This window comes from Rana temporaria, chromosome 4 (genome assembly GCF_905171775.1).
Source record: "Rana temporaria chromosome 4, aRanTem1.1, whole genome shotgun sequence".
Lineage (NCBI taxonomy): Eukaryota > Metazoa > Chordata > Amphibia > Anura > Ranidae > Rana > Rana temporaria.
In genome coordinates, this window is record NC_053492.1 from 243,185,290 (window position 1) to 243,212,445 (window position 27,156).

At 40.2% G+C, this 27,156-nt stretch overlaps 1 protein-coding gene across 1 annotated transcript in view; it reads left to right on the top strand.

Annotated features, from left to right (window-relative positions):
• Window positions 1-18,893: 18,893 nt before the first annotated feature.
• PM20D2 (peptidase M20 domain containing 2) overlaps window positions 18,894-27,156 on the top strand; it is a 37,883-nt gene continuing 29,620 nt past the window's right edge. The window contains exon 1 of the mRNA XM_040350089.1: window positions 18,894-19,440. Coding sequence (XP_040206023.1) covers window positions 19,024-19,440 — 417 coding nt within the window. The 5' untranslated portion in view covers window positions 18,894-19,023. The remainder of the gene's footprint in view (window positions 19,441-27,156) is intronic.

Consider the following 27,156-nt stretch of genomic DNA (forward strand, 5'->3'; position numbering starts at 1 on the left):
AAAAAGTCATGTTTGGATAGCTGAATATTTTGTGACCGCTTTAAAGTTTGTTTGGTGTCTGTAAGTGAAAGTATGAAGGAGCTGAAACTTTTGGCAGAACGTGTGTTTTGAAGCAGGAAAAAGGATGTTCTCATTGACTTCAATGTTAAAAAAAAGTGTCTAAAAGCTTAATATTTTAAAAAGTATAAATAGTACAAAAAAACTTGAAGAAGTCCCATCGTTAGCTGAACGAGATGAACATTTTAAAAGTTGAATGGTCTCAATAGCTGAAAGTATGCAGAAGTTACGCAGAGCCAAAAAACGTACGGAATAATAAAATTAAAATTAAGAACTAGACAATGCATTTCCTGAGGAAAATGCGAGTGGGAATGCTGAATAGCTGAATTGCTGAGCCCGCACAAAAGCCATTCACCATAACCACTACACTATCTTTAGGACATACAAGCAGTGTTCCTTCAGTACTTATAAAGCCTAATATCACACAGCTCCTTTCTCTATCTGCAATATAGAGAGTGTCCTGACTTGACTGGTCGCCCCTCCCCCCTCAAGAGGCTTTCTCCACATGAGGTGGGGGAGGAGGACTGCACTGAGGTAAAGAAAGCTATTTAGGGAATCAAAATACCATTAGAAACGCTTTCATCCACACACAAAATCAGTTATCGAAGCCTTCAAACAAAACGTAATAAATCCACAACCGTACATGCGATCGATACAGCGACTTCACCGTTTGAAAGACACGGCCCTTGTGAACGCATCGATATGAAATTTATGTTGATAAACTTAAAAATGTGGCCATGTCAGCGATTTAGAAAAGAGCGTCTTTGTGTGTTTTGCAGAAACATTTTTTAGACTTTTTAACATGACTCTTGTCCTTTAGAAGCTCCTGGAACTAAAACTAAAATACGTATCACAAAACTGATCACATTGCCTGAAACCAGACAAGCATACCTACGTTTTGATATATAAATTGTGTATGACAAGTAGATCTTGTGGGCGTGAGAGCAATTTGTTCCCCCTTTTTTTAAAGATAATATTTTTTGTGGATGATCTGCACTCTAAAGGTCACATGACACACTCTAAACCTGCTCCATAGGATTACATTATAACCGATAAAATATCACTAAACGTAAATTGCGTTTTCACAAAAACCGTAAAAGATATCAATCTAAAAAGTCATGTTTGGATAGCTGAATATTTTGTGACCGCTTTAAAGTTTGTTTGGTGTCTGTAAGTGAAAGTATGAAGGAGCTGAAACTTTTGGCAGAACGTGTGTTTTGAAGCGGTAAAAAGCATGTTCTCATTGACTTCAATGTTAAAAAAAAGTGTCTAAAAGCTTAATATTTTAAAAAGTATAAATAGTACAAAAAAACTTGAAGAAGTCCCATCGTTGGCTGAACGAGACGAACATTTTAATAGTTGAATGGTCTCAATAGCTCAAAGTATGCAGAAGTTACGCAGAGCCAAAAAACGTACGGAATAATAAAATTAAAATTAAAATTAAGAAGAAGAACTAGAAAATGCATTCCCTGAGGAAAATGCGAGTGGGAATGCTGAATTGCTGAGCCCGCACCAAAGCCATTCACCATAACCACTACACTATCTTTAGGACACACAGCTCCTTTCTCTATCTGCAAAGTAGAGAGTATGCTGACTTCCTGGTCGCCCCTCCCCCCTCAAGAGGTTTCCCCTCCCCCCAGGTCAGTGAGGAGGAATATTGCACTGAGGTAGAAAGCTATTTATGGAAAGAAATTCCATTACAAACGCCTTTTAATTCACAGACCAATACATTAATTACGCCTCCAAACAAAACGTAATAAATCCACAACCGTACATGCGATCGATACAGCGACTTCACCGTTTGAAAGACGCGGCCCTTGTGAACGCATCGATATGAAATTTATGTTGATAAACTTAAAATTGTGGCCATGCCAGCGATTTAGAAAAGAGCGTCTTTGTGTGTTTTGCAGGAAAATTTTTAAAATTTTTAACATGGACGGTCAATGAGAGTGGTTTTGTCACTCTTGTCCTTTAGAAGCTCCTGGAACTAAAACTAAAATACGTATCACAAAACTGATCACATTGCCTGAAACCAGACAAGCATACCTACGTTTTGATATATAAATTGTGTATGACAAGTAGATCTTGTGGGCGTGAGAGCAATTTGTTCGCCCTTTTTTTAAAGATAATTTTTGTTTTCAAAGATCTCCACTCTAAAGGTCACATGACACACTCTAAACCTGCTCCATAGGATTACATTATAACCGATAAAAAAATCACTAAACGTAAATTGCGTTTTCACAAAAACCGTATAAGATATCAATCTAAAAAGTCATGTTTGGATAGCTGAATATTTTGTGACCGCTTTAAAGTTTGTTTGGTGTCTGTAAGTGAAAGTATGAAGGAGCTGAAACTTTTGGCAGAACGTGTGTTTTGAAGCAGGAAAAAGGATGTTCTCATTGACTTCAATGTTAAAAAAAAGTGTCTAAAAGCTTAATATTTTAAAAAGTATAAATAGTACAAAAAAACTTGAAGAAGTCCCATCGTTAGCTGAATGAGACGAACATTTTAAAAGTTAAATGGTCTCAATAGCTGAAAGTATGCAGAAGTTACGCAGAGCCAAAAAACGTACGGAATAAAATTAAGAAGAAGAATAATAAAAAACGAATATCAATACTGGGAATGCTTATTAAAGCATTCCCACTAATAATAAAAAACGAATATCAATACTGGGAATGCTTATTAAAGCATTCCCACTAACTAGAAAATGCATTCCCTGAGGAAAATGCGAGTGGGAATGCTGAATTGCTGAGCCCGCACCAAAGCCATTCACCATAACCACTACACTATCTTTAGGACACACAGCTCCTTTCTCTATCTGCAAAGTAGAGAGTATCCTGACTTCCTGGTCGCCCCTCCCCCCTCAAGAGGTTTCTCCTCCCCCCAGGTCAGTGAGGAGGAATATTGCACTGAGGTAGAAAGCTATTTATGGAAAGAAATTCCATTACAAACGCCTTTTAATTCACAGACCAATACATTAATTACGCCTCCAAACAAAACGTAATAAATCCACAACCGTACATGCGATCGATACAGCGACTTCACCGTTTGAAAGACACGGCCCTTGTGAACGCATCGATATGAAATTTATGTTGATAAACTTAAAATTGTGGCCATGCCAGCGATTTAGAAAAGAGCGTCTTTGTGTGTTTTGCAGGAAAATTTCTAAAATTTTTAACATGACGGTCAATGAGAGTGGTTTTGTCGCTCTTGTCCTTTAGAAGCTCCTGGAACTAAAACTAAAATACGTATCACAAAACTGATCACATTGCCTGAAACCAGACAAGCATACCTATGTTTTGATATATAAATTGTGTATGACAAGTAGATCTTGTGGGCGTGAGAGCAATTTGTTCGCCCTTTTTTTAAAGATAATTTTTGTTTTCAAAGATCTCCACTGTAAAGGTCACATGACACACTCTAAATCCCTTCCATAGGGTTACATTATAACCGATTCCATTTTCTGAAAAAATCGCTAAACGTAAATTGCGTTTTCACAAAAAACGTAAAAGATATCAATCTGAAAAGTCATGTTTGGATAGCTGAATATTTTGTGACCGCTTTAAAGTTTGTTTGGTGTCTGTAAGTGAAAGTATGAAGGAGCTGAAACTTTTGGCAGAACGTGTGTTTTGAAGCAGGAAAAAGGATGTTCTCATTGACTTCAATGTTAAAAAAAAGTGTCTAAAAGCTTAATATTTTAAAAAGTATAAATAGTACAAAAAAACTTGAAGAAGTCCCATCGTTAGCTGAACGAGATAAACATTTTAAAAGTTGAATGGTCTCAATAGCTGAAAGTATGCAGAAGTTACGCAGAGCCAAAAAACGTACGGAATAATAAAATTAAAATTAAGAATAATAAAAAACGAATATCAATACTGGGAATGCTTATTAAAGCATTCCCACTAACTAGAAAATGCATTCCCTGAGGAAAATGCGAGTGGGAATGCTGAATTGCTGAGCCCGCACCAAAGCCATTCACCATAACCACTACACTATCTTTAGGACACACAGCTCCTTTCTCTATCTGCAAAGTAGAGAGTATGCTGACTTCCTGGTCGCCCCTCCCCCTCAAGAGGTTTCCCCTCCCCCCAGGTCAGTGAGGAGGAATATTGCACTGAGGTAGAAAGCTATTTATGGAAAGAAATTCCATTACAAACGCCTTTTAATTCACAGACCAATACATTAATTACGCCTCCAAACAAAACGTAATAAATCCACAACCGTACATGCGATCGATACAGCGACTTCACCGTTTGAAAGACACGGCCCTTGTGAACGCATTGATATAAAATTTATATTGATAAACTTAAAAATGTGGCCATGTCAGCGATTTAGAAAAGAGCGTCTTTGTGTGTTTTGCAGAAACATTTTTTAGACTTTTTAACATGTCTCTTGTCCTTTAGAAGCTCCTGGAACTAAAACTAAAATACGTATCACAAAACTGATCACATTGCCTGAAACCAGACAAGCATACCTACGTTTTGATATATAAATTGTGTATGACAAGTAGATCTTGTGGGCGTGAGAGCAATTTGTTCGCCCTTTTTTTAAAGATAATTTTTGTTTTCAAAGATCTCCACTCTAAAGGTCACATGACACACTCTAAATCCCTTCCATAGGGTTACATTATAACCGATTCCATTTTCTGAAAAAATCGCTAAACGTAAATTGCGTTTTCACAAAAACCGTAAAAGATATCAATCTGAAAAGTCATGTTTGGATAGCTGAATATTTTGTGACCGCTTTAAAGTTTGTTTGGTGTCTGTAAGTGAAAGTATGAAGGAGCTGAAACTTTTGGCAGAACGTGTGTTTTGAAGCAGGAAAAAGGATGTTCTCATTGACTTCAATGTTAAAAAAAAGTGTCTAAAAGCTTAATATTTTAAAAAGTATAAATAGTACAAAAAAACTTGAAGAAGTCCCATCGTTAGCTGAATGAGACGAACATTTTAAAAGTTAAATGGTCTCAATAGCTGAAAGTATGCAGAAGTTACGCAGAGCCAAAAAACGTACGGAATAAAATTAAAATTAAGAAGAAGAACTAGAAAATGCATTCCCTGAGGAAAATGCGAGTGGGAATGCTGAATTGCTGAGCCCGCACCAAAGCCATTCACCATAACCACTACACTATCTTTAGGACACACAGCTCCTTTCTCTATCTGCAAAGTAGAGAGTATGCTGACTTCCTGGTCGCCCCTCCCCCCTCAAGAGGTTTCCCCTCCCCCCAGGTCAGTGAGGAGGAATATTGCACTGAGGTAGAAAGCTATTTATGGAAAGAAATTCCATTACAAACGCCTTTTAATTCACAGACCAATACATTAATTACGCCTCCAAACAAAACGTAATAAATCCACAACCGTACATGCGATCGATACAGCGACTTCACCGTTTGAAAGACACGGCCCTTGTGAACGCATCGATATGAAATTTATGTTGATAAACTTAAAATTGTGGCCATGCCAGCGATTTAGAAAAGAGCGTCTTTGTGTGTTTTGCAGGAAAAATTTTTAAATTTTTAACATGGACGGTCAATGAGAGTGGTTTTGTCACTCTTGTCCTTTAGAAGCTCCTGGAACTAAAACTAAAATACGTATCACAAAACTGATCACATTGCCTGAAACCAGACAAGCATACCTACGTTTTGATATATAAATTGTGTATGACAAGTAGATCTTGTGGGCGTGAGAGCAATTTGTTCGCCCTTTTTTTAAAGATAATTTTTGTTTTCAAAAATCTCCACTCTAAAGGTCACATGACACACTCTAAACCTGCTCCATAGGATTACATTATAACCGATAAAAAAATCACTAAACGTAAATTGCGTTTTCACAAAAACCGTATAAGATATCAATCTAAAAAGTCATGTTTGGATAGCTGAATATTTTGTGACCGCTTTAAAGTTTGTTTGGTGTCTGTAAGTGAAAGTATGAAGGAGCTGAAACTTTTGGCAGAACGTGTGTTTTGAAGCAGGAAAAAGGATGTTCTCATTGACTTCAATGTTAAAAAAAAGTGTCTAAAAGCTTAATATTTTAAAAAGTATAAATAGTACAAAAAAACTTGAAGAAGTCCCATCGTTAGCTGAATGAGATGAACATTTTAAAAGTTAAATGGTCTCAATAGCTGAAAGTATGCAGAAGTTACGCAGAGCCAAAAAACGTACGGAATAAAATTAAAACTAGACAATGCATTTCCTGAGGAAAATGCGAGTGGGAATGCTGAATAGCTGAATTGCTGAGCCCGCACAAAAGCCATTCACCATAACCACTACACTATCATTAGGACATACAAGCAGTGTTCCTTCAGTACTTATAAAGCCTAATATCACACAGCTCCTTTCTCTATCTGCAATATAGAGAGTGTCCTGACTTGACTGGTCGCCCCTCCCCCCTCAAGAGGCTTTCTCCACATGAGGTGGGGGAGGAGGATTGCACTGAGGTAAAGAAAGCTATTTAGGGAATCAAAATACCATTAGAAACGCTTTCATCCACACACAAAATCAGTTATCGAAGCCTTCAAACAAAACGTAATAAATCCACAACCGTACATGCGATCGATACAGCGACTTCACCGTTTGAAAGACACGGCCCTTGTGAACGCATCGATATAAAATTTATGTTGATAAACTTAAAAATGTGGCCATGTCAGCGATTTAGAAAAGAGCGTCTTTGTGTGTTTTGCAGAAACATTTTTTAGACTTTTTAACATGTCTCTTGTCCTTTAGAAGCTCCTGGAACTAAAACTAAAATACGTATCACAAAACTGATCACATTGCCTGAAACCAGACAAGCATACCTACGTTTTGATATATAAATTGTGTATGACAAGTAGATCTTGTGGGCGTGAGAGCAATTTGTTCGCCCTTTTTTTAAAGATAATTTTTGTTTTCAAAGATCTCCACTCTAAAGGTCACATGACACACTCTAAATCCCTTCCATAGGGTTACATTATAACCGATTCCATTTTCTGAAAAAATCGCTAAACGTAAATTGCGTTTTCACAAAAACCGTAAAAGATATCAATCTGAAAAGTCATGTTTGGATAGCTGAATATTTTGTGACCGCTTTAAAGTTTGTTTGGTGTCTGTAAGTGAAAGTATGAAGGAGCTGAAACTTTTGGCAGAACGTGTGTTTTGAAGCAGGAAAAAGGATGTTCTCATTGACTTCAATGTTAAAAAAAAGTGTCTAAAAGCTTAATATTTTAAAAAGTATAAATAGTACAAAAAAACTTGAAGAAGTCCCATCGTTAGCTGAATGAGACGAACATTTTAAAAGTTAAATGGTCTCAATAGCTGAAAGTATGCAGAAGTTACGCAGAGCCAAAAAACGTACGGAATAAAATTAAAATTAAGAATAATAAAAAACGAATATCAATACTGGGAATGCTTATTAAAGCATTCCCACTAATTAAAATTAAGAAGAAGAACTAGAAAATGCATTCCCTGAGGAAAATGCGAGTGGGAATGCTGAATTGCTGAGCCCGCACCAAAGCCATTCACCATAACCACTACACTATCTTTAGGACACACAGCTCCTTTCTCTATCTGCAAAGTAGAGAGTATCCTGACTTCCTGGTCGCCCCTCCCCCTCAAGAGGTTTCCCCTCCCCCCAGGTCAGTGAGGAGGAATATTGCACTGAGGTAGAAAGCTATTTATGGAAAGAAATTCCATTACAAACGCCTTTTAATTCACAGACCAATACATTAATTATGCCTCCAAACAAAACGTAATAAATCCACAACCGTACATGCGATCGATACAGCGACTTCACCGTTTGAAAGACACGGCCCTTGTGAACGCATCGATATGAAATTTATGTTGATAAACTTAAAATTGTGGCCATGCCAGCGATTTAGAAAAGAGCGTCTTTGTGTGTTTTGCAGGAAAATTTTAAATTTTTTTAACATGGACGGTCAATGAGAGTGGTTTTGTCACTCTTGTCCTTTAGAAGCTCCTGGAACTAAAACTAAAATACGTATCACAAAACTGATCACATTGCCTGAAACCAGACAAGCATACCTACGTTTTGATATATAAATTGTGTATGACAAGTAGATCTTGTGGGCGTGAGAGCAATTTGTTCGCCCTTTTTTTAAAGATAATTTTTGTTTTCAAAGATCTCCACTCTAAAGGTCACATGACACACTCTAAATCCCTTCCATAGGGTTACATTATAACCGATTCCATTTTCTGAAAAAATCGCTAAACGTAAATTGCGTTTTCACAAAAACCGTAAAAGATATCAATCTGAAAAGTCATGTTTGGATAGCTGAATATTTTGTGACCGCTTTAAAGTTTGTTTGGTGTCTGTAAGTGAAAGTATGAAGGAGCTGAAACTTTTGGCAGAACGTGTGTTTTGAAGCAGGAAAAAGGATGTTCTCATTGACTTCAATGTTAAAAAAAAGTGTCTAAAAGCTTAATATTTTAAAAAGTATAAATAGTACAAAAAAACTTGAAGAAGTCCCATCGTTAGCTGAATGAGACGAACATTTTAAAAGTTAAATGGTCTCAATAGCTGAAAGTATGCAGAAGTTACGCAGAGCCAAAAAACGTACGGAATAAAATTAAGAAGAAGAATAATAAAAAACGAATATCAATACTGGGAATGCTTATTAAAGCATTCCCACTAATAATAAAAAACGAATATCAATACTGGGAATGCTTATTAAAGCATTCCCACTAATAATAAAAAACGAATATCAATACTGGGAATGCTTATTAAAGCATTCCCACTAATAATAAAAAACGAATATCAATACTGGGAATGCTTATTAAAGCATTCCCACTAATAAATGCCATTACAAACGCTTTTTAATTCACAGACCAATACATGAATTACGCCTTCAAACAAAACGTAATAAATCCACAACCGTACATGCGATCGATACAGCGACTTCACCGTTTGAAAGACACGGCCCTTGTGAACGCATCGATATGAAATTTATGTTGATAAACTTAAAAATGTGGCCATGCCAGCGATTTAGAAAAGAGCGTCTTTGTGTGTTTTGCAGGAATTTTTTTTAGACTTTTTAACATGACGGTCAATGGGAGGGCGTTTGAGGCACTTGTCCTTTAGAAGCTCCTGGAACTAAAAGTCAAATGCCTATCGCAAAACTGATCACATTGCCTGAAACCAGACAAGCATACCTACGTTTTGATATATAAATTGTGTATGACAAGTAGATCTTGTGGGCGTGAGAGCAATTTGTTCGCCCTTTTTTTAAAGATAATTTTTGTTTTCAAAGATCTCCACTCTAAAGGTCACATGACACACTCTAAACCTGCTCCATAGGATTACATTATAACCGATAAAAAAATCACTAAACGTAAATTGCGTTTTCACAAAAACCGTAAAAGATATCAATCTGAAAAGTCATGTTTGGATAGCTGAATATTTTGTGACCGCTTTAAAGTTTGTTTGGTGTCTGTAAGTGAAAGTATGAAGGAGCTGAAACTTTTGGCAGAACGTGTGTTTTGAAGCAGGAAAAAGGATGTTCTCATTGACTTCAATGTTAAAAAAAAGTGTCTAAAAGCTTAATATTTTAAAAAGTATAAATAGTACAAAAAAACTTGAAGAAGTCCCATCGTTAGCTGAATGAGACGAACATTTTAAAAGTTAAATGGTCTCAATAACTCAAAGTATGCAGAAGTTACGCAGAGCCAAAAAACGTACGGAATAAAATTAAAATTAAGAAGAACTAGAAAATGCATTCCCTGAGGAAAATGCGAGTGGGAATGCTGAATTGCTGAGCCCGCACCAAAGCCATTCACCATAACCACTACACTATCTTTAGGACACACAGCTCCTTTCTCTATCTGCAACGTAGAGAGTATGCTGACTTCCTGGTCGCCCCTCCCCCCTCAAGAGGTTTCCCCTCCCCCCAGGTCAGTGAGGAGGAATATTGCACTGAGGTAGAAAGCTATTTATGGAAAGAAATTCCATTACAAACGCCTTTTAATTCACAGACCAATACATTAATTACGCCTCCAAACAAAACGTAATAAATCCACAACCGTACATGCGATCGATACAGTGACTTCACCGTTTGAAAGACACGGCCCTTGTGAACGCATCGATATGAAATTTATGTTGATAAACTTAAAATTGTGGCCATGCCAGCGATTTAGAAAAGAGCGTCTTTGTGTGTTTTGCAGGAAAATTTTTAAAATTTTTAACATGACGGTCAATGAGAGTGGTTTTGTCGCTCTTGTCCTTTAGAAGCTCCTGGAACTAAAACTAAAATACGTATCACAAAACTGATCACATTGCCTGAAACCAGACAAGCATACCTACGTTTTGATATATAAATTGTGTATGACAAGTAGATCTTGTGGGCGTGAGAGCAATTTGTTCGCCCTTTTTTTAAAGATAATTTTTGTTTTCAAAGATCTCCACTCTAAAGGTCACATGACACACTCTAAATCCCTTCCATAGGGTTACATTATAACCGATTCCATTTTCTGAAAAAATCGCTAAACGTAAATTGCGTTTTCACAAAAACCATAAAAGATATCAATCTGAAAAGTCATGTTTGGATAGCTGAATATTTTGTGACCGCTTTAAAGTTTGTTTGGTGTCTGTAAGTGAAAGTATGAAGGAGCTGAAACTTTTGGCAGAACGTGTGTTTTGAAGCGGTAAAAAGCATGTTCTCATTGACTTCAATGTTAAAAAAAAGTGTCTAAAAGCTTAATATTTTAAAAAGTATAAATAGTACAAAAAAACTTGAAGAAGTCCTATCGTTAGCTGAACGAGACGAACATTTTAATAGTTGAATGGTCTCAATAGCTGAAAGTATGCAGAAGTTACGCAGAGCCAAAAAACGTACGGAATAATAAAATTAAAATTAAAATTAAGAATAATAAAAAACGAATATCAATACTGGGAATGCTTATTAAAGCATTCCCACTAATAATAAAAAACGAATATCAATACTGGGAATGCTTATTAAAGCATTCCCACTAATTAAGAAGAAGAAGAATAATAAAAAACGAATATCAATACTGGGAATGCTTATTAAAGCATTCCCACTAATAATAAAAAACGAATATCAATACTGGGAATGCTTATTAAAGCATTCCCACTAATAATAAAAAACGAATATCAATACTGGGAATGCTTATTAAAGCATTCCCACTAATTAATGTAATCATAAGGATTTTGGATAACTCCTAGATAAACAGAGGCCTCCTCATAATCAACCCGTTTGACCTGAGAGCGTGTATAGGACTGGGCATTTTTATGAGCGTTGTTCCCTTTGCAGCTCACATTTCATTATAGAAATATGTGGTGTGACATTAGTAACTGTTTCCATTGATTTACAGTGGCTCCGCTTTGTTAAGCATGCAGCTAATAAATGTAAAGCAGAATTGCTTGGTCTGTGTAATCAGAATGTACTGAACTCAATACATTAGGATAGCAGTGAGGCAAAAAAAATAAAAAAATAATTCATCAGTGGCATCTGACATACAAGACTGTGTTATGAGAGGATTCTTTCTTGAACATTGATGTACACAGCTATTTATACAGCCCAGTAAAATATGTCCCAACCCTAGGATGTTTCTGTTTTCTACTTGATTTTAAACAGGCTGCCATATGTTTTCTAAAGTTTGGTCTTTAACCGCTTCAGCCCCGGACCATTTTGTTGGTCAAAGACCAGGCCACTTTTTGCGATTCGGCACTGTGCCGCTTTAACTGACAATTGCACGGTCGTGCGACGTGGCTCCCAAACAAAATGTACGTCCTTTTTTTCCCACAAATAGAGCTTTCTTTTGGTGGTCTTTGATCACCTCTGCATTTTTTATTGTTTGCACTATAAACAAAAAAGAAAATTTTAAAAACAAACCAATATTTTCTGCTATAAAACATACCCAATACATAAAAAAATAAAATAATAATCTACATCAATTTAGGCCAATATGTATCCTACTACATATTTTGGTTCCTTTTCATCTACTTCCTTCTCCCGCTGCCCCGTTTCCTTCTCGTCTTCCCCTTTTCTGTCCCCCTCTCCCCCCTTGTTCCCTCTGCTTTCTGTTTCCCCCCTCTCCCCCTTTTTCAGCTCCACTGACAATATACCTATGTACAGTTACAACAGGCCCACTTCAGCAGTTGCCCCCCCTGGTCGCCGCGGGAGAGTGTTCTCCACGGTTGGCTGCTGGCTCCCTAGCGAGTGATTGTTCTCTGTATAGGTAAGCCACACAGCATTTGTTTCCCCTAATTACCTTTTTTATATACTGTTGATACCTGAATACTTGTTTGCTGATCCCTGATTGTTTTTTACATATTTATCCATATGTTTATAGCCTGTGATGCTAACAATTATGTATCATTTTTAGAATTCTCCTGATGAAGCAACCCTGTTGCGAAACTAGTTGAGATCCTGCCTTGTATGACCCCCCTATTTTCACCACCACCCTGTGTTCAGGGTCTATTCCATCTCGGTGACCTGTATGGTTGGTTGTGCAATATGTCCATCGCTTTACATTGCTGTTTTTTATGTATTTTATGATTATGTATGTCCCTTGTTTTTGATACCATGTTAAATAAACTGATATAAATCTTTTATCTCTACTACTTCTCCCTTTTACTTTATTCTTACTTAGTACCGATATAGTCCCCTTGTCCCCTTTTCTTTTTTTTTTGGTCTTCTGGGCCTTTGGGGTCCCCTTAGCCCTTACTCTATTCCATATTTTGGTTAAGAAAATCCCAATAAGCATATATAGATTGGTTTGCATGAAAAGTTATAGCATCTACAAACTATGGGATATTTTTTTTTTACTAGTAATGGCAGCGATCAGCGACTTATGGCGGGACTACAATATTGCGGTGGACAATTTGGAAACCTGACGGTCCAGTGACACTAATACAGTGATCAGTGCTAACAAATATGTACTGTCACTGTACTAATGACACTGGTTGGGAAGGGGTTAACATCAGGGGCAATGAAAGGGTTAACTGTGTGCCTAGCCAGTGCTCTCTCACTGTGTGGGAGGTGCTTTGACTAGGTGAATGCATTGATCCATGTTCCTGCTTTGCAGGAACACAGTATCAATACCTTCCCTTCTGGCAGAACGGCAATCTGCCTGTGTACTGTCTAATTGGCGGGAGCTGGCGGATATAAGACCTGGAAGGTATGTGATCTGGCACAGAGCAGCCGCTCTGCCACATTATATGTATGGTGGGTCGTCCAAATGTGTATTTTTCTTTTAAAACTTATCTATGGTCCCAAATGTAAAATCATATATTAATTTCTACATTTTATTCCAATTACTTCTCTTCCTACACCTATTAATCTGTATGATCTTGAAATTCAGAAACTCACTTTGTGAGGACCCCACATATTTACTTCCTTGAATTCTGTGACACGTATTCACAATGCCCTTGTAGTAGGCACTGCTGTGTCACACATTTCGCAGAGCCTGCCTTCTGTACTACAGAGGTGCTGAGAGGAGGAGTATTAGGAGGCTGAGTCAGACCTTATTCCTGAGACCAGGCCTTATTCCAACACTTTTTGTTTACAAGTAAAAAATCTTATTTTTGCTACAAAATTACTTAGAGCCCCCAAACAGGAATCTTAGCTTGCAGCCAACAAGGTACCATGGGATATATAGTTCTTAGAAACTGAAAATATAGGGCGAGTTTGTTTGCCCTAAAATTCACTTTAGTGTTTTTTTTACAAAAATGTTGCATGTCCTACACTTTTGCGGTAAAAACGTGTTACATAAAAATTGGAACTACCACTGTTTTATTCTCTAGGGTGTTTGCTTTCATAAAATATATAATGTTTGGGGGTTTTATGTAATCTTTAGGGCATGATTTATTTTTTTTAATGCGTTCAAAAAACACAAAAATTTCTCTGACAGTGAAAAGGTTAAGTATGTACTGTATTGTGTAACACTTGAAGTTATTATTTACCTCTTCCATAGATGACAACACTCCGGCTGACCATGTCTTCATCTACCTTTCTTCCAAGAAGGCCAGGGTAATATTCCTTCAGGCACTTATCAAGGTCAGCAATTTCTCATTAGACTAAGATGACGACCCAGTGATGATGATACAGTGATGTAAATCCTGACTGACGAGGTTACAGATGGGGGTAGTTGTTTTGTTATCCACACAGACATCTGATGATTCCACTTGCATGTGTACGGTTATGAGCTTACTGTTATTTTTACTCACTGGATTGTATGTCAGTACACACATGTTGAAATCCATCTGACTTATGCAGTTCTTGTTTACTTCCCTAGAATACCCTTCTGTTCCTGGTATTTCGGGTATCAGGCTTCCTCCTACACTGTCTTGTGAAATACTTGGTCAAGGTTTATTATTTATAGTTGTTTCAATAAACAATCATGCCTTTTTACAGGTGAAAAACGACCCATACACACGATTCAAAAATCGGACGAAAAATACCGCTTTTGAATCGATCGTACAATATTCGATCGTTGGTACAGAGGTTCCGACAGTTTATCCAAACGGACAAACACGAAAATACCAAAGCGTACGTTTTTTGTTTAATAAGTACAGTTTTCATTCAAAAATACAATACAAATACATTACAACTAGGGTAACCGATACCGAGTATTTGTGGGAGTACTTGTACTCCCGCAAATGCCCCCGATGCCTCATCCGATACTCGCCCCCCCCCTGCCGCAACGAATGCCGCCGCCGTCGCATACCACAACAACGCCGCATGGTTAAACAGCGTGCAGGGAACATCACAGCTTTCATTTGAATAGCTGTAGTGTTTCCCGCCGCGCCCTGTATAGACACTCCCCCTTGCTCGGGATTGGACGGATCTGTCCAATCCCGAGCAAGGGGGAGTGTCTAAACGCGGCGCAGCTGGCAACACTACAGCTATTCAAATGAAAGCTGTGATGTTCCCCGCACGCTGATTAACCATGCGGCGGCGGCATCTAGGTATGGGGGGACATGGCTGGATATATGGGGGACATGGCTGGATTTATGGGGGACATGGCTGGATTTATGGGGGACATGGCTGGATATAGGGGGGACATGGCTGGATATATGGGGGACATTGTTGCATATGTGGGGGGACATGGCTGCATATATGGGGGACATGGCTGCATATGTGGGGGGACATTGCTGCATATGTGGGGGGACATTGCTGTATATGTGGGGGGACATTGCTGCATTTGTGGGGGGACATGGCTGCATTTGTGGGGGGACATGGCTGCATTTGGGGACACATTTAAAAAAAAGTATCGGTATTCGGTATCGGCGAAAAAAAAGTATCGGTACTTGTACTCGGTCCTAAAAAAGTGGTATCGGGACAACCCTAATTACAACACATGAAATCATTTTCGATTTTTTTTTTATTTTGTCGTATGAGAACTTTCGAAAATTTAGTAAACTTGATATGCGACTAGCATGCAAAAAAAAAAACTGGGCGATCTGTCATCCGTTTCTTGGATCGTGTGTACGGGGCTTTAGGCCTCTTTCACATGAACATAACTTCTGATTTGGGATCTGCGTTGGATCGTTTTGGCCCACGTTAGATGAGCAGGAGGCGATATGTCATCTCCCAATCGTCTCTTTGATACTAAAAACCCTTTTCACCGCAACAGCGCACCGATTGGAAGGCAGGATCGCCTGGCAAACGCAACATGCCCTACTTTTTTTGCTGTGCCGCAAAGCACAGGGTCATGGCTGCGACAATGTGGATGGAGCCAGGCAGGGGCTATTGCCAGGTTTTGACATGCGGTTTAAAAAAAAAAACACACCTCAACCTCATGGATTTAACACATCAATTGTAATGTAACAGAACATAATAATTCTGATCGCAGTGCCACTTTATGCTTCCAGGTGCAGGCACTCTATCACAATGCTGCCTTCCACAGACTCATCATTGGATTGCACCTCCTTATCCAGCCATGTGCTCGAGCTCCGTGCTCCCTCCCACAGTCTGTGATCAGTGCTGTCATTGGATGTCTCCTCCCGCTCTCTGCACTACTCCTGGTGCCTCCCTCTGAGTACACAGGAACCGGAACTATTAATAAACATTGAGAACAACACTGGGCAGCATACATCCACCACAATATTAATTTGCAGCAGGACCACCAAAATTTATCGTGGACCACTGGTTGGCGAGCGCTGTTGTTTTCAATGGGTTAAAAAAATGATATATTTGTACATGAAAACAGGATAATTACAGCAAATGGATATTGCATTTTTGGAAAAATCTGGAGTTTTTCTTTAGTAATAAGACAAAAATAATAGGAGTTAAAGTTTATGTGCCGCCAAAACTTTTTTTTTTTTTTTCATTTTCACACTAAGGCCAAACCTTAGTGTCTTTGCGGACGCTTTTGCACGGACAGGGCAGCCCATGAATGGGTTGTCATGCCTGTGTTTCCCACAGAAAAGGCACATGCGGCCTTTTTACAAAGTGGCCACGCAGGAAAATCTTTTGATCATTTTGACCATGCGATATCCCTGCGGTTCCTGCACCTGCAAACACGCTACATTTGTGTGTGGGGGTGCTATTCAGAATGAATGGCAGTCCTGTGCGTTTTCACTAAGGGTGGTTGTGGGTGCGGGAATCGCTGCATAGATGTGAACCTAGCGTTAGCGTAGGGAAGAGATAAAATGCTTACTTGATAGTTTGTTGCTGTTTATGTATCATTGGAGAAATGTATCTTTGGCCATGATACTCAGCAGAACGACAAACTTCTTTGCAGTTTGTTTTGTATTACAGGCATACCCCACTTTTAAGTACACAATGGGACCGGGGCATGTATGTAAAGCGAAAATGTACTTAAAGTGAAGCAATACCTTTTTTCACTTCTAAATGTGTGCACTGCATTGCAATAGTCATTTACAAGCATAACTGATATGAATAATGCATTGATAACTAGGATAGGTACCTGTAACAATGAAAATAACAGTGGGGGGGTCAGGGGCTGTAATGTGGGTCCAGGGCTGGTAGTGGGGGGGACAGGGCCAATAGCAGGGGGGGCTATACAGTACTGTGCGGTACTTACGTTTATGCAGACTGTGGCTGGTGAACAGCTCTGGGCTGGCGGCACCTCTGAGCAGCGCTGGGATTGCTGACAGGCAATGCTGAGCACCTCTGGGCCGACAGGCAATGCTGGGCTGGCTGGCAGGTACCTCGGTGCCAAAGGGCAATGCTGGGCTGGCTTGCTGGCAACTCGCAGGAAGTTTTGCCTCTTCCCTCACAACTCTGGGCGGCAGCTCCGCCCCTCCAGATCATACTGCAGCTGCGCGGCACGGGAATGTCCGTAATTGCGAGGCACTTTACGTACACTCGCGGGCATGTCCGTACATCCGCCATGGATGGATATGGACGTATCGCCATACGTCTGATTTTGCTGGATCGGATCGGGTCGGATGTCAGCGGACATGCCTCTGCTGACATCCGACGCTCCATAGGACTGCATGGAGTGGCCGTTCAGGTCCGTGTGAATGGGGCCTTAGAGTCTGCAAAAGACTTGAGACTGGGGCAGAGGTTCACCTTCCAGCAGGACAATGATCCTAAGCATACAGCCAGACCTACAATGGAATGGTTTAGATCAAAGCATATTCATGTGTTAGAATGGCCCAGTTAAAGTCCAGACCTAAATCCAATTGAGAATCTGTGGCAAGACTTGAAAATTGCTGTTCACTGACACTCTCCACCTAATCTGACAGAGCTTGAGCTATTTTTCAAAAAAGAATGGGCAAAAATGTCCCTCTCTAGATGTGCAAAGCTGGTAGAGACATCCCCAAAAAGATTTGCAGCTGTAATTATTGCAGAGAAAGTTGGTTCTACAAAGTATTGACTCAGGGGGCCGAATACAAATGCACGCCACACTTTCACATATTTATTTGTAAAAAAATTGAAACCCATATATCGTTTTCCTTCCACTTCACAATTATGTGCCACTCTGTGTGGATCTATCACATAAAATCCCAATAAAATATATTTACGGTTTTGATTGTAACATAACAAAATGTGGAAAATGTCAAGGGGTATGAATACTTTCTCAAGGTATTGTAGAAGAAAGCCCATCTAATGCCATGTACACATGACCGTTATTCATGTCATTGAAAAAAACGACGTGATTCCTCTCAAGCCTGCCTTGCATACACATGATTGTGATAAAAAATGCTCTAGCAAAGCGCGGTGACGTACAACACGTACGACGGCACTATAAAGGGGAAGTTCCATTCAAATGGCGCCACCCTTTGGGCAGCTTATACTAATTTCCCTGTCTCACAACTTGCTTCTGAGCATGCGTGTTTTTTTCCCCCTCGTTAAAGCATACACACGACTGTTTTTTAAAACGACGAGAAAAAATAGAGCAGGTTCTAAATTTTTGACGGACATTTTTCTCGTCAACAAAAATGATCTGGAGCCTACACACGACCGTTTTTCACGACCAATTTAAAAATGGCATTTTTCTCGTCACGAAAAACGTCCGTGTGTACACGGCATGAGAAGTGGTATGCTACAATATAATAAATGTTGTCTTTGGGGTTTAATACTGCATATCTCCACTTTTTTCAACAAATATAATCTCTCCCACTTTAACGATTGTACAGTTTATTGGGATTTTTTCTTCTGCTCAGGGTTACACTTTAAGGTGATTAAAGGTGAGCAAAGTTGGTAAAGTGTGCGATGAATTGTGTACACATGTTTCAGTGTGATGATTCTAAACAGCAGAGGATCCCATCTCTATTCTGAGTCCCCTCGTATGTCCCCCTCACACGGACGGGCTGTGGAAAACAAGGCGCAGGGCAGTGTGGGAAGTGTAGTTTCCAGGCTCCTGGCTCAGAGCGGACTCCTCCAGCCTGTGTCCAATGTACAGACTACAGCACCCGGCGTCCCTCGGGGCAGATTCCCGCGGGCGCTATTTCTGATACTGGTAGAGTGATGTCAGGGTGACAGCTCACACCTAACTGTTAGCAGCCTGGGGCGAGTATCATAGTTGAAGTGAACTTGGCAGAGTGTGACATGGGACCTGTCAGGGAGCAGTGTACGGCAGACAACATGTACATGTTGGAGAAGTGCAAGCAGCGGGCAGACGACACCATAGAGAAGGAGTCCGAGCACCTGTACCAGCTGAGCCAGGATATATGGAGGGAGCCTGAGCTGGCCTATAAGGAGCAAAGTGCCCACCGGACCCTCACCCAATTCTTCTCCAGCAGATCGTGGCAGGTACAAGAACATTACCACCTGGACACGGCTTTCCGGGCACACTGGAGCTCCGGGCCCTCCGCCTGCCTGCATGTGGCATTCCTGTGTGAGTATGACGCCCTGCCCGAGCTGGGCCATGCCTGTGGGCACAACCTCATCGCTGAAGTGGGGGCGGCCGCGGCGCTGGGGCTCAGGGCTGCTATGGAGAGTGTGGCGTCCATAGTCCAGGTCAAGGTGAGCTCTGATTACCTGTCATCACCCTGATATCCTGTCTTCACCCCATTCACATGTCATCACCCCGATTACCTGTCATCACCCTGATATCCTGTCTTCACCCCATTCACATGTCATCACCCCGATTACCTGTCATCACCCCGATTACCTGTCATCCCCTGATATCCTGTCTTCACCCCATTCACATGTCATAACCCCCGATTACCTGTCATCACCTCGATTACCTAACATCACCCTGATATCCTGTCTTCACCCCATTCACATGTCATAACCCCCGATTACCTGTCATCACCCCGATTACCTAACATCACCCTGATATCCTGTCTTCACCCCTTTCACATGTCATGACGCCTGATTACCTGTCATCCCCTGATATCCTGTCTTCACCCCATTCACATGTCATAACCCCCGATTACCTGTCATCCCCTGATATCCTGTCTTCACCCCATTCACATGTCATAACCCCCGATTACCTGTCATCACCCTGATATCCTGTCTTCACCCCATACACATGTCATAACCCCCGATTACCTGTTATCACCCTGATATGCTGTCTTCACCCCTTTCACATGTCATAACCCCCGATTACCTGTCATCACCCTGATTACCTGTCATCCCCTGATATGCTGTCTTCACCCCATTCACATGTCATAACCCCGATCACCTGTCATCACCCCGATCACCTGCCTTCACCCCATTCACCTGTCATAACGCAGATTATCTGTCATCACTCTGATATCCTGTCTTCACCCCATTCACATGTCATAACCCTGATTACCTGTCTCGCCATGATGTCCTGTCGTAACCCTCATTACATGTCATTACTCTGATTACCTGTCATCATTCTGATATCCTGTTTTCACCCCATTCACCTGTCATAACCCCAATTACCTGTCTTACCCTGATCACTTGTCATCACCCTGATATCCTGTCTTCACCCTGATTTCCTATTATCACCCTGATGTCCTGTCATCATCTAGATCTCCTGTCATAACCTTGATTACCTGTCATCACACTGATCACCTGTAATCACCCTGATATCCTGTCATCACCCCATTCACCTGTCAGAACCCTGATCACCTGTCAGAACCCTGATCACCTGTCAGAACCCTGATCACCTGTCAGAACCCTGATCACCTGTCAGAACCCTGATCACCTGTCAGAACCCTGATCACCTGTCAGAACCCTGATCACCTGTCAGAACCCTGATCACCTGTCATTACTCTGATTACCTGTCATTAATCTGATTACCTGTCATCATCGCTCTGTTCACCTGTCATCGCTCTGTTCACCTGTCATCGCTCTGTTCACCTGTCATCGCTCTGTTCACCTGTCATCGCTCTGTTCACCTGTCATCGCTCTGTTCACCTGTCATCACCCCTGATTGCCTGTCATCACCCCTGATTGCCTGTCATCACCCCTGATTGCCTGTCATCACCCCTGATTGCCTGTCATTATTCTGATTACCTGTCATCACCCTGATTACCTGTCATCACCCTGATTATCTGTCATCACCCCAGTGACCTGTCATCACCCTGATTACCTGTCATCACCTCAGTTATCAGTCATTACCCTGATTACCTGTCATTACCCCAGTGACCTGTCATAATTCTGATTATCTGTCACCACCCTGATCACCTGTCATCACCACAGTGATCTGCCATAACCCTAATTACCTGTCATCACCTGAAATAACCCCTGATTACCTGTTATTACCCTGATTACCTGTCAGATTACCTGTCATCACCCTGATCATCTGGCATCACCTATGTGACCTGTCATTACCCTGATTACCTGTCATCACTCCAATGACCTGTCATCACTCTGATTACCTGTTGTCATCCTGATCACATGACCACAGGCTATGCCACCAAAGCCTAGTACACATTATTAGAAAATTGAACAAAATTATTCATATTTGGAACAGTTGTTCAATTTGCTGTTCATTAGTAAGCTGCTTTTGAGAGCCGATATGGACTGTTCAGATGAAGGTTTCAAAAGGGACAGAAAATCATAACATCCGATTTTAATTTAATTAGTACAGTATTTGTCCTACAAAAATCGAATGAGCAAGTCTGCACATGATCAGACACAAACTAAACTTTAGTCTAGACACAGACCATAGCTACGTCAGTGGGAAATTGTCCTATGTCGTTTGATAAATTTTGTACCATTACAGGCATTATTGTTTTCAACATGGGACGAGCACGTGGAAAAATGCGGAGCAGTAAAACTGCAGTTTAGCTGCCTGCTCTTACTGGCTCCTGGCCACTTGTGTGGAAAAGCAAAGTGCAATCTACAAAATAACCCTTGCCAAAAATCAACTGACAGCCGAAGGAATAAAAAGAGCAGATCATGCCAGCCTTTCTCTGTTTCAGTAAAGTTTTACTGAAAAAGTATTTGAAAATACAGTAACCCAAACACATTGTCACAAATGCAATAATACAGATGCATAGTAACATGATATAATAGAAAATTGTCTTACCGAAAGATCCAACCTACAGTGTATCTGAAGCTGGCTGTACACTCTGCAAATTTCTAAACCACTTCATAGTGAAGGCTCAAACTAATCTTAACCCCTTCACGCCTAAGGATCAAACAAATGTTAATGTCTGAGCACAATTTTGCAACTTTGACGTATCAGTAAAACCGTACATATCATAACTACTTTGTGCATCCTAGTGAATTATACCTTATTTTTTTCCAGGAGAAATTGGGCTTTCATTTGGTGGTAAATGGTAATGGAAATCTCCTGATTTTTTTTTCATTTATTATCAAAAGAAAACTTTCCCAAAATAGATATAAAAAATAAATAAAAATGTAACTGTATATTTTTTGTTCCTATCATAACCTACCACCAAAAACAACCCCAAATACATTTTCCTGCTCCTGATGATTGCAACGATAGTACATATGTGAATGCTATTTGTTGTTTGTACCTGTAGTACAGCCCAGAATCAAGACCCTGTCGGTCTCTTCTGTCATAAAAGCTTACTCCTGCCTGTCAGCCGTCATATATGCTCAGTTTACATTTACGGTCCCTGATCTGTGCCTCGGCAATGTGAATACTCTTCTCTTCAGAGAAGCCTATCTGCCCCCACCTAACAACTGTACATTTATTTTCTCCATCAGCACATCCCCCACAGTTATTACCTCTTGTATCTCTTGACCCTCCCTCTTAGATTGTAAGCTCTAAGGCAGGGATCCTCAAACTACGGCCATCCAGCTGTTGTAGAACTACACATCCCATGAGGCATTGTAACACACTGAAATTCACAGACACGACTAGGCATGATGGGAATTGTTCCTGAACAACTATAGGGCCATAGTTTGAAGACCCATGCTCTAAGGAGCAGGGCCCTCTGCTTCCTACTGTATAGTGTATTGTATTTGTACTGTATGCCCTCAAGTTGTAAAGCGCTGCGTAACATGTTGGCGCTATATAAATCCTGTATAATAATAATGTGACTCCGGCGCACATGTGTGGAATGTGACGCCTTTGCAGTCAATTGGCTGAAGACAAGGAACCTGGAAGGAAGACAGGGCGAAGATGTAAGCGCCAGGGATTGATCACAACACAGCGCTGGAGGGCTTCTTTGACAGGTAAGTCTGCCATTATGTGCTAAATATGCCGTGCATACTAGCACATTATGGCATATACTTGCAGGGGGCCCCTAAAAAGAAAAAAATGTGCTAGACTTTACTACTGCTTTAAGGATTTGGAAGACTAAAGGCCAGACCTTGTGAGTAGACAATGACTGTTTTAAATTAAACCGGAGAGACTTTGAAAGCTAAACCCTTCAAGCACAATCTGACTGCTACCTACAGAAAGGCAGACTATTTTGTATCCCAAAGGTTTGCAGCCTTTCTTGTAGTGAATAGGGATTCCTTTTGGTTTGTGCATAAGGAGAACCTGGTCAGGCCAGCAGGGCCTCAAAGCTATGAGAGGAACGAGGGAGGGGATTTGAGAAGGTTGCTGGAAGAAGAGAGAGAGCATTTAAAGTGACCCTTATTAGAGAAGTTTATTGCAGTTCTCCTGAAAATGTTAGATGACTGGCTGTGTCTGACATCAGTATGTTTCAGTCAGTCCTGGACAAATATGTTGTACATGAATGTCAGTACTATCTCTATATTTGTCTTAAAACACGATAATGTCAGACAAGGAACTACTATTCTCGGTAGAGAGTTTCAATAATGGCAACCTCTAATAATCTCTTATGACAATGTCATGACAAAGATAACTATACTAAAAGTGCCTTCATTATTTAGTTTGCATCCTAAATTTGTTTGCTATATTAATATTGCTGTGCAAAATATTTTAAATTAGGAATGCTTTCAGGCTTAGAAGTGTTTAATTGTTTGTTTTGTTTTTATAAATGAACAAAAAAGTAAATGAACAAAAGAGAAATCCAAATCACCCTGTGATTTAACTACAGTACTGTGCAAAGGTTTTAGGCAGGTGTGAAGAAATGCTGTAAAGTAAGAATGCTTTCAAAAATATATATTTGAATTTGTTTGTTTTTTATCAATTTACAAAATGCAAAGTGAGCAAACAGAAGAAAAATCTAAATCAAATCAATATTTGGTGTGACTACACTTTGGCTTCAAAACAGCCTCAAAGTGTACAAAGTCAGGAGTATGATTAACCAATGATAATCAGTTTGATTTTTTGTGTTAAGACGATTGTTATTTCTCATGTTTTGTATAAATGTAGGGGAAAATCATTTTGAAAATAAAGAAATTGAAAAAAAAAGATAATCAATTTCATATATATATATATATATATATATATATATATATATATATATAGATTATATATATATATATATATATATATATATCTATCTATCTTATATAGCGCTTTTACATATACATTGTACATTCATATCAGTCCCTACCCTTAAAGGGGTTGTAAAGGAAATTTATTTTTTTCCGCTAAATAGCTACCTTTACCTTAGTGCAGTCCTCCTTCACTTACCTCATCCTTCGATTTTTCTTTTAAATGTCCTTATTTCTTCTGAGAAATCCTCACTTCCTGTTCTTCTGTCTGTAACTACACACCATAATGCGAGGCTTTCTCCCTGGTGTGGAGAAAGCCTATTGAGGGGGGAGGGGACGAGCAGGAGTGTCAGGACGCTCTCTACTTTGCAGATAGAGAAAGGAGCTGTGTGTTAGTGGGCGTCCTGACACTCCTGCTCGCCCCCTCCTCCCTCAAGAGGCTTTCTCCACACCAGGAAGAAAACCTTGCCTTACGGTGTGTAGTTACAGACAGAAGAACAGGAAGCGAGGATTTCTCAGAAGAAATAAGGACATTTAAAAGCAAAATCGAAGGATGAGGTAAGTGAAGGAGGACTGCACTAAGGTAAAGGAAGCTATTTAGGAAAAATGTTTTTTTCCTTTACAACCCCTTTAAGGAGCTTACAATCTAAAGTCCCTAATTAACATTCATACATACACGGGCCAATTTTAGACTGGATCCAATTAACCTAACAGCATGTCTTTGGAGTGTGGGAAGAAACCAGAGTACCCGGAGGAAACCCACACAAGCACATGGAGAACATGCAAACTCCAGGCAGGTAGTGTTGTCCATATTTAAAGGAGTTGTAAATAAAAAAAAAATTATGCTGAAATGATTGTTTACAGGGTATAGAGACATAATAGTTTACTGATTCCTTTTAAAAAGGATTCAAAATAGATAAAAATCAATCATATAATGTACCTGTAGTTTCTAGTTTAGTTTTTGCATGTTGTTTCCTGCCTCTCTGCTGTACAGAGCCACAGAGCCAATACAGGACAGTGATGGTTTGGAAAACGAAACTGATCCAAAGGGGAGGTGCTGTGGGGTTTTAGACACACAGTAATCACACTTCCTTGATTAGTGACCACAGAGAGAAAGCTCCCAGTACTGTGGTTATCAGGAAACAGACAACCAGGAAGTGTGGAGATCAGAGAAGAATTACAGCAACTTGAGAGCAAAAACGAACAATGAGGACATCACTGCATTAAGGTAAAGGAAGCTATTAAGATAAAAAGAAAAATTTCCTTTACAAACCCTTTAAGTTGAAGCACAGTCAAACTGAAACAGCTGTGTAGGAGGCTTGAAACTGGGTGAGGAACAGCAAAATTCTGCTACTAAAGAGAAGTTGTGGAAGACCGTTTCATGTCACAGACAAGACTGAGCACAGCAACAAGACACAAGGAAGTTATACTGCATCAGCAAGGTATCTCCCAGACAAAGATTTCAAAGCAGACTGGGGTTTCAAAATGTGCCAAGGCTGGCCGAGGAAACTTAAAGTGTTACTAAACCCACAACAGTAAAATCAGTCTGTATATGCAGTAAAACATGCTTGTTATACTCTCTGAAGAATCTAAGGGGTTAATCCTGCACATTGTGTAAAAAGGCTGTTTGATCCTGTCTTCTCTCTCCTCCTCAGTCTACTGACTCCTAACAATATCCTGATAACACAGAGTCTATGGAGTCCGGCTGCACACGTTTTTTTTTCTTGGGAGGATGCATGGGATCAGCACAGGGCCAACAACACTGTCCAAACAGAGGGTCAGGGTCAGAGAGTAAGACAGTCAGAAAACTCCTCCTACAGACTTTAACCAGTGCTTGGCTGGACACTGATAGAAGTCACAAGACTGCTCTAACTGCTGATGAGAAAAGGTATTTAGCAGTTTACATTTACTAAATTAATTGCATTTCCATGTTCTGTGTACTGTGGGAGACCAGATATTGTGAATGCAGGGTCCTGGGTTTAGTAACATTTTAATGCAGCAGATGAAAGACACATCATGCTTACCTCCCTTCGACATCAGAAGATGTCCAGTGGTGCTATCAGCACAGAACTGGCAGAAACCAGTAGGACTCAGGTACACCTATCTACTATCCAGAGTAGTCTGTTTGTAAGTGGTCTTTATGGGGGAATTGAGGCACGAAGGCCATACCTCTGATGTGCAAACAAGGCAAAGTGACTCCACTATGCATGGAAACATATGGACTGGGGTGCAGAAAAATGACAGCAGGTGTTCTGGACTGATGAGTCAAAATATTTGACTGCAGAAGGGGGCAGTTTGTTTGCTGAAGGGCTGGAGAGCAATACATAAATGAGTGTCTGCAGGCAACAGCAAATCATGGTGGAGGTTTCTTGCAGGTTTGGGGCTGCATTTCTGCAAGTTGTAGATTTGGTGAGGATCATTGTGTCCTTAATGCTGAACAAATACAGGCAGATACTTATCCATCATGCAATACCATCAGGAAGGCATGTGATTGGCCCCAAATTTGTTCTGCAGCAGAACAACGACCCCAAACATACCACCAATGTCATTAGGAACTATCTTCCGTGTAAAGAAGAACAAGGAGTCCTGGAAGTGATGGTTTGGCCACTACAGATCCCTGATCTCAACATCATCAAGTCTGTCTGAGATTACATGAAGAGAGAGAAGGATTTGAAGCTGCCTACATCCACAGAAGATATGTGGTTAGTTCTCCAAGATGTTTGGATCAACCTACCTGCCGAGTGCCTTCATAAACTGTGTGCAAGTGTACCTAGAGCAGGGGTCTCCAAACCTTCTAAACAAAGGGCCAGTTTATTGTCCTTCAGACTTTAGGGGGGCCGAACTGTGGCCAGCGGGAGTGTAAATTTTCATCAGTGGGAGTAAACATTGCCATATTTGGAATAAGGTGGAAGAATAGTGCCCCATCATTGGGAGGAA